The sequence below is a fragment of the Megalops cyprinoides genome, chromosome 21 (genome assembly GCF_013368585.1).
Source record: "Megalops cyprinoides isolate fMegCyp1 chromosome 21, fMegCyp1.pri, whole genome shotgun sequence".
In the NCBI taxonomy this organism is placed as follows: domain Eukaryota; kingdom Metazoa; phylum Chordata; class Actinopteri; order Elopiformes; family Megalopidae; genus Megalops; species Megalops cyprinoides.
Genome location: NC_050603.1, coordinates 6,868,092 through 6,882,998, shown reverse-complemented (window position 1 = coordinate 6,882,998; position 14,907 = coordinate 6,868,092). Strand labels below are relative to the sequence as shown.

The window sequence follows — 14,907 nt, the reverse complement described above, 5'->3', positions numbered from 1 at the left end:
AACGGATAACTGTCACCAGTGTGGTGTAGTGGTTACACAACTGCCCTAATAACCTGCAATCTAGAGCTCACTAATGATTAAGGCATCTATGAAGTAATTATAATAATAGTTTCACTATTATTTTGAATGAAACCCACCTCTTATCTACCTGTCATTTGAAGAAAATAAAGTGGGAGAGCAGACAACAGATACTCAGGGGCGCTTTTTCTCGCTAAAAATAGCTTTATAATAATAATAGTAATAATCATAATAATAATAATAATTAGAAAATGTTAACAACGTCAACAGTGTTACATTCTGTGTTAGGTAAACCACATCACAGTGTGCCATCTCTCTGGGTTTGCGCTAATAGACATTGACCTGTACACGTTCATGGACAAGAAAAACGATGACTGGAACAGAATCAACTGACAGGATTGATTTACACTTGGATTGCTTTACGGCCTTCATTCACTGACACTTGTCTAGATACCCATCTTTCTCCCATCCAATCATATTAGGCCTTCACACTGTTATTTCCTGTGGCAGACCTTCCATGGAAATGTTCTGCTCTGTGATGTCACTATTGCTATGAGTTTGAGCAATTCGGTCTCTGTTCACCCGGTAAGCAAGAGAAGACCATTTTCAGTCGTCAGGTTGGCACGTTTAACAAACAGCAAGTAAATGTTCAAAAATAAATTAAATCAAGATGAATCAAATGGATCAAAATCAGCATGAGGTCGAGGGGGAAAAAACCTCCCGGATTGGTCCGTCCGCTGTTGAGAGTTCTCAGGGGAGCCAATCACAGTGTCCGATTGAGGTTGATCAGTAAGAACGAGAAAAAAGGGAAGTGTGTTGCTACATTAGCCAATCACTCATATAAAAAGTCTCTTCACTGGAGGGGGAGGAAGGAAATATTAACTAGTAAATCTTTGTTCTGTTTGACCAATGACGGTCTAAAATGGCATCTCTGACAGCCCTCCTCTTGCGTGAGTGTTTCAGTTCAAACAGGTATAAACGTCCTCTGAATCCAGTCTCTTAGCTGTTTGGGTGCTGAGCAGACAGCTTGTGTCCTTTCTCCGTACAATGGCCACTTCCTGTCCTTTTTCTTAGCAGCAATAGAAAAAAAGTGATCTTCACACACAGGGTTCTTATAATTTTAACATTACAAACTCGCCCTTTGAATGCCGAATAAGGTTATCAATAGTGATCATTGAAATAACAACACATCTCATAATGACAGTGATAGCAGTAATAATAATCATAGTAACAATACAGATTAATTTTAATAATAGTAACTCACATTGCAACAGAGATATTTACATGATAAAAGTGAGAATGTGTGTGTGTGTGCGTTATGTGTGCGTGTGTGTGGGGGGAGAGGTGGGGGTGAGTTAAATGTAATTGCACAGTAATTTGCCGTGTGTGGCCTATGTAATTCCCAGTGACTGGGTATTTCTGCAGTTTGTCACCACAGAGGTCAGCATCACAGTGCAGCGATTATTCATGACTTAAACCTCTCCACCGCCGGAGCATAATTACGGGCCACTTACAGCGCTGTTTCTCACAGACACCGTGTTGCCCGACAGCCATTACCTAATGCACGCCGAGCGCGATCATAACCTCACACTGGGCCGATGCGCTCGGTAACACCTTGCTCCAGGGCTGCCCGGCTCTTCCCTCTAGGTTCAGGGGCCAGCAGCCAATGTACATTTCTAGTGTGAGAGATGGTGCTAGGATTGTGAGATCATTGCAGCCAGAGGAACAAACTGTCCTCCTGGTTCTTTTTTTTTTTTTTTTTTTTTTGCAGCTTCCTGCGTTCCCCCTGCTCCGAATACCTTGCCGGGAAAACATAAAAGCAGGCAGCAAAGCCTGAGGAGCCATGTTGCCTCAAGTGTCCCCAATCAGAAAGCACTTGAAGCATAATAGCTGTGTAAATACCTGTTATGCAAGAGCCATCAAAGGTTATCAAGTGCTGAGGCTACAGGAGGCAGATTTGGCTGATTTCTGTTATTTTGGAGTAATCAGTCTTCCACTAGCTATTTTTTTTTTTTTTAAGCCAATGTATTTTGAACTGACTCTGTGTTTTGGTGAGGGGGTCTTGCTGAAGTAGTGCTTATGTCAGTAAACACAGAAATCCACCCAACCTTAATTATACACTTCAAATGAGCCCCCGCCCCCTCCACCCCCACCCAACCTAAAAAATACAAGTGAATTACTGAACATGAGAGAGAAGGACAAAGGACCCAAATAATAACAAAGCAGCATGGTTGCTCATACTACAAGTGACTGAAAACTGAAATGGATAACAGATTTTTTCTTTCACAAACCTCTACCACCTTTTTTTGCCCTAGCATATGAAAAAAGGGTCCTTTTGGGGAAATGATGTCTTAGAGTGGGTCCTTTCCATGGCAATGGCAGCTCTGATGGCAAGAAGTCTTTTTCAATGGAGGAACAGTACTGGCAAAGTATCATTGTGCTTGTACAACTGCAGCATCAGTTATTGTCATACACTTTTGACACAGGTAAAAGTACATAAACGCTTTAGAAATAGAAAACGTCTCAGCTAGGAAAGCCCAGATTGGAAAGAATCTTTGGAAAAGAGACTCAGCAGAATAGAATACACAGATACGAGGCCAAGTTCACGGGGGTGTGCTCCAGCATGCTGCTGCTGTAGCTCTGCTATCGGTCCGTGAACTGGTCCTTGAGGGACTTAAGTCCATCAAGAGATTACGATGCAGGAGTTTGCAGTTCATTCCCAACTTTCACCCATTCGATGGAAAGGAGAGGCTTCTCTTCTGTCCTGAACAAACTTATAAGACGGGAGAGGAGAATTGGGATGTCCAAAGATCGGTAAGTGGAAAGGTTTTCGTCTTACAAATCTTGTTGGCCTGATGAACAAAATGTTTTATACAACCAGCCAAACAGGACAACCTCTTGCTGTCGTAATAGACGACAGAGGACTTATAGACCTCTTTCAGTTCGTGAGAAGTTGGAGAAATTCAGAGAAGGATGGTGTCATGGGAAACAGAGCATTCTAGTGGTCATCATACAGAAAGCATGCACAATAAAACAGCTAGATTTGAGAGGTTCATGGCAAAGTAAAAGCTAACTATTAACAAGCCTCGCCACAAAGCCAAGCTGACAAGGGTTTTCTCTGTGTGTGTGTGTGTTTGTGTGTGTGTGTGTTTGTCTGTGTGTGTGTGTTTCAAGTCTCACATCAAGGATTTCAATACAATAAAATATCTCTTTTTCTATTAAAAATTGCTCTAAATATTGTAGGTCTATATACACATTTATTCTGCCACAATATTATAGTTATTATTTTAATATGAAATAAGCCACACACATTGCTGTCCTCAGGCACGTGTTGTTGAGTAGAAAATTTTTTTTAACCCAGTACAAGCTACAGGTAGTAAGTCACAGGGGTGATAGCCTCCCTATTCGCTTAGCTCTTCTTTGTAGGACATGCCACACTGCAACCCAGTGAACTGAGAAACACTGGGTTAGACTGAGGGACAGAGGCATATAGCACAAACGCTTGGCAACTGTGATTGGTACAGTTCAACCCTGTGAACCTGGACAACTGCACAACTGAAATATACCTGCCCATCCAAAAGGGTAAGCCAAGCTTCTCTCTTGCATGTCCAACTCAGGATATGCCATAGAATAAGGACTGCTTCACTTGGCTAATGTTATATTACATATATTCTTGTATTGTTTAATATCCATTTTATATATTTATACATACATATTCATATATTGTATACTAATCTAAAAAATGTAGGTAACATTATAAAATATACATCTCCCATTAAAATACTCCATTTGAGTTTGAGTTTCAAATTTTTATAAAAGACATCCCAGTTTGTTCGTGCTAGTAGTTAACATTTTTCATATTGGATGGTTTGGAAAAAACAAACAAAAAATAAAACCAAAATTCTGGCATCCTATCCTACTCTGTCCACAAGAGGGCAATGCCAAATAGCACTGTTGCAATGAAAGCCCCTTGAAATCACGGCACTGGATTTCAAAAAAGATGGTGCGATTCTTTTTGGTATATATATTCCCAATAGTTACAGTGCACACCCCACAGTGATATAAACAATAGGGTTTCCAGAGTTTTCTTTTTTTTTCATTATCAACATGGCATTATATTTACAATTGGGTTTCCCTAGCGATCTTGACAAAAAGCAGATATACCAACATTATCTTCACAGCAAAACATGCAGCCATTTCCTCATCTCCACACTGCAGCACAACTTTTTTTCCTCAAACTTCTGCTTGTTGTGGACAAAGGAAATTGCAACTGGTCAAAATTATGACCAGGAGAACATGGGAAGACCTCCAGGAACACATACAGACTCAAACCTTTTTTGGCAAGTTTGCTAGCTGAATAGCATTATATCAGCGTATATGCTGATATATGCTGAATATATGCTGAATAGCATATATCAGTATTTCGGAGTCAAAACACAGCCCTGCTTATGGGGTTACGTTACATCCCGCTGTTTGGTTGCACTCAGCCGCGTTGTCTTTATGACAGTGTGAACAACACACTGGAAAAGAAAGAGGTGAGTTCTGAATGTTCTGCTTTAGCTCACTCCTCGCTGGGGGTTGTGCGCTTGCAGTGAATGTCTGATGGAGCTTCAAATTTGTCCTTTTTCACGGGGGTAATACCGGCGGACAGGGGACAACGAGTGCACCAAGCGGGCGTAGTTTTCACTCTCGTACTGCCAACTTGACCCTGGTGTCAGAGGTAGAAGCTACACCGAGTGCACCAACGTACAATGCTCCCAGGTGAAGTAACACCTGAGACATACCATTTCATAGATACAGAGGGCGGTCTACACACTTTACTGCTACCCACAATCCTCCCACACTTTCACCTTTCCTCACACAGTGGACCAAAAGGTGTTGACATCCATGTCACTCTGCCTACACTATCATTAGGTGGGGGATGGCTGATCTCTGGCCTAAGGCCTCACCTGGCTCCTCTGAGCCTCAGGTGAGTCCCCTGAAGAGAGTGTCAAGAGAAACAAACACCTCTTACAAACTGGATCAGTGCCATGATTTAAAAAGTTACTGATGGGTCCCGTGAAATACATAGAGCTCTCTTACAGCAAAGACGAACCAGAGGGCACTTTTGGGCAAGGAGTGCTTAGGTTATCCCTGTCACCTCACCAGAAGCATAATACTGATGTTGACGCAAATGTCAGACTTAATCCTGCTTGGTGCACTCCACCTCTGGGCAGTGGAAATGCAGAGGGAACTTTGTACATTAAAACAGGTTTTAATGTATTATTTTAAACATTCTTGAGCTTGTTCTGCCTGTTTTATCCGCACCATGGCATGAATAACCCCACAGTAAAATGAGAGAAAGGAACAGAAGAAAAGTAAAGGCTCTTTCTGAAGTTCCTTCCTTGGTCAGAGAAATTTTCTGTTTTTTTTTTTTTTTCCTGCTACATAAAATAAGAAGCGTCCAAAACCAGAGGGGCAATGCTACAAGTGAATATCTACTGAACATCTACACTGTATCAGTAATCACAGGGAATCCTACAGCTTCACCCCGTCTCATAGCGGTTGGACCGGTGCATTTTCAGATGAGGCAGGCCTGAGCATCAGTGATGAGTCTGGTAGTCGTGGCATGGTTTGGCCACTGGAGGGCGCAATCATATCACAGTGAGAGGGACTGTTCCGAAAGTCACATCAAGATGTGAAATTCCCGATACTGATTTAACCATCAAACTAAAAAAAAAAAAATAATAATTGATTGGGAAACTTTAACTTGCCTAGTTGTCTTTGAACATGTGATCACACATCAGAAAGGAAATCACTGTTCAGATGGTTGGTAAACTGGTAAGTGATTGCCTGTGCCCCGGAAACTGCCACTCCCCACCAACTTGTACTGAAATTAAGAAGATGTGGGCAGCTCCGTTTTCTCTGGTGACTCAAATGACATATTAACGCACAGGGATGCTACAATGTGGCTTTAAATGCAGTGTACAAATTCACAGAAACAAAACTCTGAACATTTTCCCGCATGAAAAAGCAATTAGCTTGTTGTTGATTTGAGCTGTAAAGTAAATGTGAGCCCCCTTGTGATTTTCTGTGCCACCCTCTCGCTGTGTACAATTCCAAGTGTCAGAGGTGGTGAAGTCGGCATCGTCGCCTGTCCTGCTAAGTAATAGTGGTGGTGGGGGCGGGGGGGGGGGGGGGGGGGGGGGTGTCAGGTTGTGGCTCACAGCCGGGTCTGGGCCTCGGGGATGTAGATCTCGATGCTGTCCGCGCTCTCGGTGGCGGAGTTCTGCCGGAAGGAGGCGGTCCGCTTGGCCTGGAGGAGCCTCCTCCGTGCCTCCTGCCTCTGGCGGTCTCCCAGGTCCAGGGACTTCTCCCGCACTGGGAGGGCGCGACCGCCGCGGGACACCAGCAGCAGCCCACCGCCCCCCCCGATGCTGCCCCCACCCCCTCCGTCAACCCCGACCCCGCTCACGCCTCCGGTCGGCTTCTTTGGTAAAGGGGGAGGAAGCTTCTTTTCCTCCTGGGTGGGGTGGGGGGGGGTCAACAGGGGGGAGGGGGGCGTTGCCACGTATCATGTGGGAGGGGCAGACAATGTCATTGGACAGATGAGTTTGATGTAGTAATTGCAAACAGAATACACGTCAAAGGAGAGAAAGAAGGAAAAAAAATACAGGCGGGTCATGGACAGGACGGCCGTGCGCAAGCGAGGACAATGAATCGATATGCGGAGGGCGAGACAGGATACAAGGAGGAAGGAAAGAGGGAGGGAGGAAGAAAGCAGAGAGCAGAAAGAGAAAAGCAGGGTTAGTATAGCCGCTGCGGTCCTGCACTGATCTCCCCTGACGGGAGCGGGCTGGGGTGGGGAGACATTCTTTGCACGTCTCTTACACACGCTGCCATTTTGGCTCTAGGGTGTCCGTTTCAGTCCATGCTGCTGCTGCTCTGTTTCCGCAGCGCTGCCGGGCGGCGCTGTGTGCGCGACCGCTCTACGCGCTGCTTCTCCGGCTTTAGGGGCTGACTGAGAGCGCCGTCCCTGGCCCCAGGCTCCCCTCACCTTGTTTTCCGGCGGCAGCCTCCAGCCCGAGTCCTTGAGCCGCTGCAGGTCCTGGAACTTCACCCGCACGTCCTCCACGGCCAGCTGCAGCAGGTCCCAGAACCCGGCCAGGTCCTGGGAGGTGGGCTGGGGGTACGCCGTGGGGTCCTGAGGGGGTGGGGGGGGGGGGGTGGTGGAGGAATTGTGACCATCAGATGAAAGCATTCGAAGGAACTGATTGCTTTTGCGACTCATTCAACACTCTCCCTTCGCTTCCAGTGTAATCGAGCAAAAAGTATTCGGTCAGTAGCAACAGTATCGACAACAAAATAAAATTAAAATTTGCCAGGTTGGGGAAGGGGGGCAGGGGGATGGTTTCCATCAGTTATTCACACAACAGACCCCCTCTGTCTGGCAGGATCCCTGAGTTTTCTGATACAGTACCAGTCAAAGGTTTGGACACTCCTGTATTATTTACTATTTTCCATATTTTAGAATAAAAACTATGAAATAACAGAAATGGAATTATGCAGTGACAAAGTGTTAAATAAATGAAAACTCTTATTCTTATCTTTTAGATTCTTCAAAATAGCCAAATATACTCTTTTTAAATATAAGTTTTTTGGAAAGAAATTCTTACATAGACAAATATTAACAACGAAACTGATGCCTATGAAACTAATCTCAAGCATTTAAAGCATAAGTCTTTTGATCAAAATGTCTTTGAATGCGTGTTGCCTTAATCAGGTGTGTCCAAACTTTCGACTGGTGCTGTACATGCACCCCTAGTGCATTGGGCATATAGTAACCAGCCGCTAAGCCTCCACCGCGGGTTAGGCTTCCCATTCTCTGTAAAGTCCTTCGGAAACCATAACGAAAGAGCACTACAGCAACCATATTCACTTTGCACTGCATCCTATCAATTCTTAAACACGGCGCAAAGCAATCTAGGTTAAGTACCTCTCTCAGGGCAACAACAGACGCGTACCATGCAGCATTTGAACCAAAAACCCCCTGGTCCGCTGCCATGACCAAAAAACCTACACAGCTGGCACACCGAGGCCCTTAAAGTCACCCAAATGCCCCAAAGTCATTTATATTCTATTGTTGGATGCCATGATAAATAACCAGCGGGCACGGAGGACAGAGTGAGGCAGCGCGCAGAATCCAAGGCGTTGGGCTGTGTTGACACAGACGATAGCACGGATCTTCGGTAAAGAACCAGCAGCTTACAGGGGGATATTGGGATTCAGCTCCCTTAGTTTGGGGCTTGGCCTTAACTTTGATCAACAAATTAAATTCAAACGAAGCCATTCTTTTTCTTCTTGACCAGCTCAACACTTTCCTCTTGCTTCAAGCTCAGTTAAACAAAAGTGTTCCGTGAGTAGCATTTTTAAAATTTATTTTATTTAACCTTTATTTTACTAAATCAGTCTCAAGGAGATTAAAAATCTCTTTTTCAACAGAGACATTAAAGAGACATTACAGTCAACATCGTTAACATAGCATTACTGTAGCATTAACAACAGCAAGGACTTGCCAGTCAAAGATATGGCCGAACCACAGAACAAGCCCCTTGGAAACAAGGAATTTCGCTCATTAGATTGAGCTTTAATAAGCCCCTCCCCCTTTACCGTGTCATTTCCTGGGCTGTGGGACGGGGTTGAGATCAAATCACTCACCACACTCTGCTGGCAGAGCCGGAAGAACTGCTGGACCTTCTGGGACATCAGCAGCTGGGCACTGCCTACAGCGCTTCGGATCAGCTCCAGAACTGAGGGGCGAGAGGTCGGGTGACAGAGAGGCGTGAGAACACGGAACGAGGGAGCACAGCGGGGGGCTCCCGCCTGCTCCCCTGCCTGCTGCTGCTGGAGTCTGTTACTAGGCAATGAGCAGCGTTCTGTTTTGCAAAAGTAACACTGCGTGACCCTTGACCATTAACACACAACTCATATTCATGCATCACTCACACTGTAGTCCACACGCTGACAAAACAGCGGTCCTGTAGTTTTTACTCTGGTTAATTAACCAGGTCATATCCCAATGCTGAATATGTCTGCAAATAAGGTGGTATCATTTATTAGAGACTTGATCCCTATACAATCAAATAAAGGGGACAGTACAACTGATCACCCACACTATCACATTGCTATATGACTGGGTATTTACTGCACGGTAAGAAGTGCCTTTAAGAGGGTGCACTTTCAGAGTGCAATATTGGAAACACAGCTCACACGTGTTGCTGACAGTGCTCCCCCCCCCCCCCAATTACCCCAGTAACTCACTGCATGGCCCCAGTCTCTGAACCCTGCCTGTAACGCCCTGTCTGTAAGCTCTTTATGCAGCTTAGCCAGTAGGAGTACCCCAATGAAGAACGGAGGAGAGGGGCTCCACGAGGGCTTCAACCCACTGCCGGCACCCTCCGCTTCTCCTAATCCCCCCCCCCCACCCCGAAACCCGAGACTCACTCTCCTCCGGCAGGTCGTTGACCTCCGCCTCCCTCTCCATGTTTTGGCACCAGCCCTCCATCCTCTCCACCTCCGTCTGCAGGAGGCGCAGGAAGAACTCCCCGTCACGGTGGCAGGGGGAGGCGCGGCCAGAGTCCGGCAGGCTGCGGGGGCCCTCGGACCAGCTGCGCTCGGGGCCGAGGGGCAGCGGGGAGTGGGTGCGGGCGCGGGGGTCCGGCGGGCAGGGCTCGGTGGCGTAGCCGCTGTGGTAGTCCTCCCGGTACGCCCACTGGCCCTGCGTGTGGACGGTGCGGTACTCGGCGTACTGGCTGGCCGACTCCGGCTCCGACGAGTGCCTCTGGAAGGAGCAGCCGAACTGCAGCGCCTTGTCCTGTGTGGACACGCCCATCCCCGGGAAGCCCTCCAGCTCCAGGTCTGCCTGCACGCTCGCCGTCACGCTGTTGGAGCGCTTGAAGCGTGCCCGTCTGCGTCAGGAGCGGGGGGTGGTAGCACAAGGAAAGGTCCTCAGACATGACTGGCTGTTTCCAGCTAACATTTTTACAGATACTTATTAGGTGACAGATTTGAGGCGCATCAACCTCAAATCTGTCGGGGGTGTTGCCAGTTCGATTCCCTGCTGGGGCACTACTGCTGTACCCTTGGGCAAGGTACCTAACCCAGAATTGCCTCAGTAAATACCCAGCTGTATAATTGGGTAACATGTAAAAAACTGTAACCTATGTTAGTCACTCTGGATAAGAGCATCTGCTAAATGCCAACAATGTAATGTAATATAATCTATTAGATAGTTACTGTAATTTATGGCACAAACGTGGCCAGTTGGGACTGTGTGAGGGGCTGACATGACACAGACGACACATCACACACGAGGCACACTCCACCCTGCGACTCACAGCCTAATTATACTCTTTCACCTAGCATCACAGGGGCCTCACGCCTCTTACCCAGAACCCTCCCAAACTGCCACGCACGTGGCACCCCCACCCCCCACCCCCCTTCTCCTCCTACACCCCCTGCAAAAAACCAGCAAGGCTAACGATGTGATTGGCTCAGAGACGGGAGGGAAGTGGGAGGGGGATGGGGCCTGAGTCACAGATTCACACCCTCCCCTCCAAACAGAGAGAGGCTTTGATCATCATTATCACTTCAGTAACAGAGAGGAAAGAAAATTAATTTCATGTTTTTTTTTTTTTTTTTATAAAAAGCCATAGCTGGTCTCAAGTCATCTTTACACAGAAACAAATTAAAAGTTACACTGTAGACCCAAGAGAGGGCCACAGAGAGGAATGGAGAGAGAGAAACAGAGGGAGGCTTACAACTGTGTAGCCCCCTCAGAGCTCAGAGAAACCCGTCACCTCCTGACTTTTGGTAACAGCTGACACAGTGATATCATGCACAATGGATTGGGGGCAGGGAAAAAGCTGACACAATGACATCATGGGACGTCATGGAGACAGGGAGGATGGCATGTACCTCTTATCCTCTTCCACCTGGACGCCGATGGAGTGCACCTCCCGTAGCCCTTTGCTCTCAGTGTCTGAGTCTGACAGCGTCTCTGAGCTGTCCACCTGTCAGGTTCAGAGACAGACACCCCCCCAGTGCATGTCAGAAGTGAAGCCACACCCCTGCACCCTCTAGTCCAACCCACCACCAGTTAACTCCACCCTCCCTCATTTAGCCACCCCCCTCACATTTTAGCCCCTCCTCTGCCCCTTTAGCCCCACCCCTCCCTCCATTTAGCCCCACCCACCTGCACTGCGATGGAAGGTCTCCACTTGCGCGTACGCACATCCTGCTTGTGCTCGTCCGCCGCCCCCGGGCCCCCCTTGCTGAGGGACATGCTGTTCTGAGGGAGGGAGGTGGACTTCCCCAGGCTGCCCCCCACCCTCTCCCGGGGCGCCCTTCCTCCCGTCTCCAGCAGGTTTTCCGCGGAGCTGCTGTGCTTGGCCCGCATCGGCCCGCCTTGGTACGAGGCGTCCCGCCCCGCCCTGGTCCCGTCCAGGCTCTCCGCCGAATTGCTGTGCTGCTTGACGCGCCCGGCGCTCGCCCCCTGGTAGTATTCGGCCCTGGAGGATCGCCCCCCTCCGCTCTCCAGGCCGTCCAGTGAGTTACTGTGCTGTTTGGGACGTCCCGGGGCGGGCTGCCCAGTGCTCTGGAAGTAGGCATCCTGGGTCGACTCTGTGCTGCTCTGCGCCGTCACCGAAATCATGGGCTTAGACATCCGGGGCGGGAGGGGCGGGGGTGCCTTTCTGTGGGGGAACACTGACAGGAACAAAGAGAAAGAACCTCAGTTTAGGAGGGAGAGTGTCAGCTTGAATCTGAATGTCAGAGCACGCATAGGATAGCGAATGTGTCCTTGCACTTTCAAAAGTGTGAGTGTGCCAGTGAGGCAGAGTGTGAATTTTTGTCAGCGTTTTCCTAACAGAAAAAAAAAACAGAAACAAAAAACAAAAAGCAAGGATGGACCCACAATGGAGTTCCTTCAGCTGTCACAGGGGAACAGGATGATGCAACCATATCGGCCGATTTAATGGGTGTTTTTTTTTTTTTTTTTTTACAGACTGTCAAGACGGCGCACATCACAGAGCTCTGGTTGTCTGACGGGGGCATCTGAGACCGGTGCTGCATCTGCCTGCCTCAGTCACGCTGAGCGGTGAGTCTCAGGAAGACACCATGCGGCCACTCCAGCAGACTTCCACGCTTCCTGCCTCTCTGTTCCTGCCCACTGCAGAGACTGCGGGAGCTGTCGGAGGGGAGAACTGTTCCGGCTTCTGCAGCTCATCTCCCTCTCTGATACAAGGGGGCTTTTTAAACCCCCCCCTCCCAACAAAGTCATACGTATTCTGCAGTTCTGAGCCAAGAGGTGAAGGGGGGGGGATCCTTTCAGACACTTCCAGACACTTGCAACAGACAGAAGAGATGTGAGACTGAGCCGGGGATTGAATGCCGAAATACTGTAAGAGCTTCCTTCACTCAAATACCTTCTCTGTGCAGAGAGAGGGAGATGGGGGAGAACACAGCCTACAGACTCCCATAAAGAGACGGTGACACAGAGAAATCAAAAAAGCTGAATGAGAACTCAGAGATGACAGACAGAAGCACCAATAGTGACATAATCAGGACCACGATGGTAACAATCATGGAGGTGCAGACAGAAACTATAAAGCAGGAACATTAGGGACAAAGAGAGTGGGAGACAGAGAGAAGAGAGGGGTGAGACGGAGGGAATTGAGAGAGGTGACGTCTGTGATGTCTTTGTCTGAGCTTCATCATTTCCCTCTCCGCACCCATGTCAGAGAGATAGAGGAATTCTCTCTCCATTTTCTGTGTGTGCTCAACAAAGGGTCATAAAACTAGAAACCTTTTCTTATACCTCTCACTGCCTGAGGTGTGATATCTGATGAATGTTTGACACCCAATCCATGCTGGCTTTATCTTACAACCTATATAAGACGTCTCCAGGAGAGATTTGCAGGTTTTAGTGAAGACTGCCGCTCCTTTTACCTGGTCTACTCCGCCCTCAGCACATGGTGAGTGTTTCTTTTATGTCCTGAACAAAATGCTGGCATGTGGTGAATGAAGTGACTAGATTTCAAGGCTTGGAAGCTTATGATGGAAGACTCCGAGTGAGATTGTGCCAACCTCTGTTCAGCATTCTAGTGTCATTAAGAAACTAAGTTAGAGAGACTTTTAAGGAATCTTAGCTAGAGTGGAGGAGCTAAACCAGACCCAGAGTGCTGCCTCTGTGTCTGACCAAAAGGGATCACAAACAACAACGGGAGAAGAACCAGGCCTCCTGTTCAGAGAGGGACCCAGCCGTGTCCGGCTCCAGCTGGCAGCCAGGCCAGTGTTCCAGCCCTGCCCAGCACGCAGAGAGGGACAAGCCACATGCCACTTCCTGCTGTGCCCAGTCAAGGAGGGGTGGGAGTGTAGCATAGTGGTTAAGGAGCAGGACTCATAACTGAAAGGTTGCCAGTTCGATTCCCTGCTGGGGCACTGCTGCTGTACCCTTGGGCAAGGTACTTAACCCGCAGCTGCTTCAGTAAATATCCAGCTGTATAAATGGATAAAAACTGTAACTGAAGTAAGTCCCTCTGGATAAGAGCGTGTGCTAAATGCCAATAATGCAATATAATGTAATGTAAAAGGAGGGAGCCGGACAAAGACTGGGCATAACAGTTCAATCTGAAGGATTCTCAATGTCTGTAGCTTCTCTTTATCTTTAATAACACCTATTCACTGCACCACCACCTTGTGTTAATAAGCACACAACCACTTTTTGTTGATAAACATTGTTTATGAAACATGTCGTCTGATTAATTCTCATTAAATTGACTCTGCAAATGTAATATCCTCTCCCTTCAGAATAATTTCTAATTTGAATAAAGTCCTGATAATTCATGATTTACAGTTTACATTCATAAGAGGAATTATAGTAACTCCATTATTTGGTGTCTCGTGAGGATTTCTACTATATATATATATATATATATATATATATATATATATATATATATATATATATATATATACATATATATATGTAGTGAGAAGGTGTATATAATAATAAATGGCCTTATACTTATAAAAAACATTAAGAAAATGAAAGACAATTATCAAATAATATTAAAAAAATGTAAAACGATCACCATCCAGACAATCAAGATTGTAGACTGGGGTCTATATGCTTCCAGTAGATGATGTGCTACAGTTTAAAGCACTTCATACTAGCAAGCTAAACCCTGGAGTCGGCTGCTCTTGAAGCTCCATTCAGTAAGTCCCGCTACCACACCCCCTGCAGTCCAGCGCTGCTAGCAACTCTAACTCTCTCGGCACTCTTCAACAACTTCTACACTACAAAGACAGAGTGTGCCCTTAAACAGACGTCATAAAATTCAGCAGAACTGTTGTGCTTGGCCCATATCGGCTCTGCCCCTCTCCCTCAGTTGGAGGCGACCCTCCTTTTATAATTATAAATTACAATTTATGGCTGTCATTCAGCAGCCTTTTGTTATCGCAATAATTATTGTTGTTATGACTCTTGCCATTGAAATTAATGAATTATTTTCTGCAGTGTTGTTATTCCAATCGCTTATTTGGCTTTGGCAGTATCTTACAATGGATAGTCATGCCAGTAAGGCATATGTGAAATGAACTAAGAAAATGAGTTGGAGGGGAAAAGGGGAATGGAGGAGATGGAACAGAGACTGATATTTCAGTAGAGAAGAAAGAGAGAGAGAGAGGAGTAGGAAGAGAGAAAGGGGGAGAGGCTGAGAGAGAGAGGGACAGGCAGAGAGAGAGAGAGAGAGAGGAGTAGGAAGAGAGAAAGGGGGAGAGGCTGAGAGAGAGAGGGAGGGAGAGAGGCGAAGAGAGACACAGAGAGGGGAAGAGAGCGAGACAGATGGC

The 14,907-nt window shown here is 47.1% G+C and overlaps 1 protein-coding gene across 1 annotated transcript in view; it reads right to left on the bottom strand.

Annotated features, from left to right (window-relative positions):
* Window positions 1-6,206: 6,206 nt before the first annotated feature.
* Window positions 6,207-14,907, bottom strand: part of dlgap3 (discs, large (Drosophila) homolog-associated protein 3) — a 132,322-nt gene continuing 123,621 nt past the window's right edge. The window contains exons 7-12 of the mRNA XM_036555488.1: window positions 11,252-11,763; window positions 10,975-11,069; window positions 9,502-9,965; window positions 8,716-8,807; window positions 7,055-7,201; window positions 6,207-6,520 (exon numbers count right to left, since the gene is read on the bottom strand). Coding sequence (XP_036411381.1) covers window positions 6,221-6,520; window positions 7,055-7,201; window positions 8,716-8,807; window positions 9,502-9,965; window positions 10,975-11,069; window positions 11,252-11,763 — 1,610 coding nt within the window. The 3' untranslated portion in view covers window positions 6,207-6,220. The remainder of the gene's footprint in view (window positions 6,521-7,054; window positions 7,202-8,715; window positions 8,808-9,501; window positions 9,966-10,974; window positions 11,070-11,251; window positions 11,764-14,907) is intronic.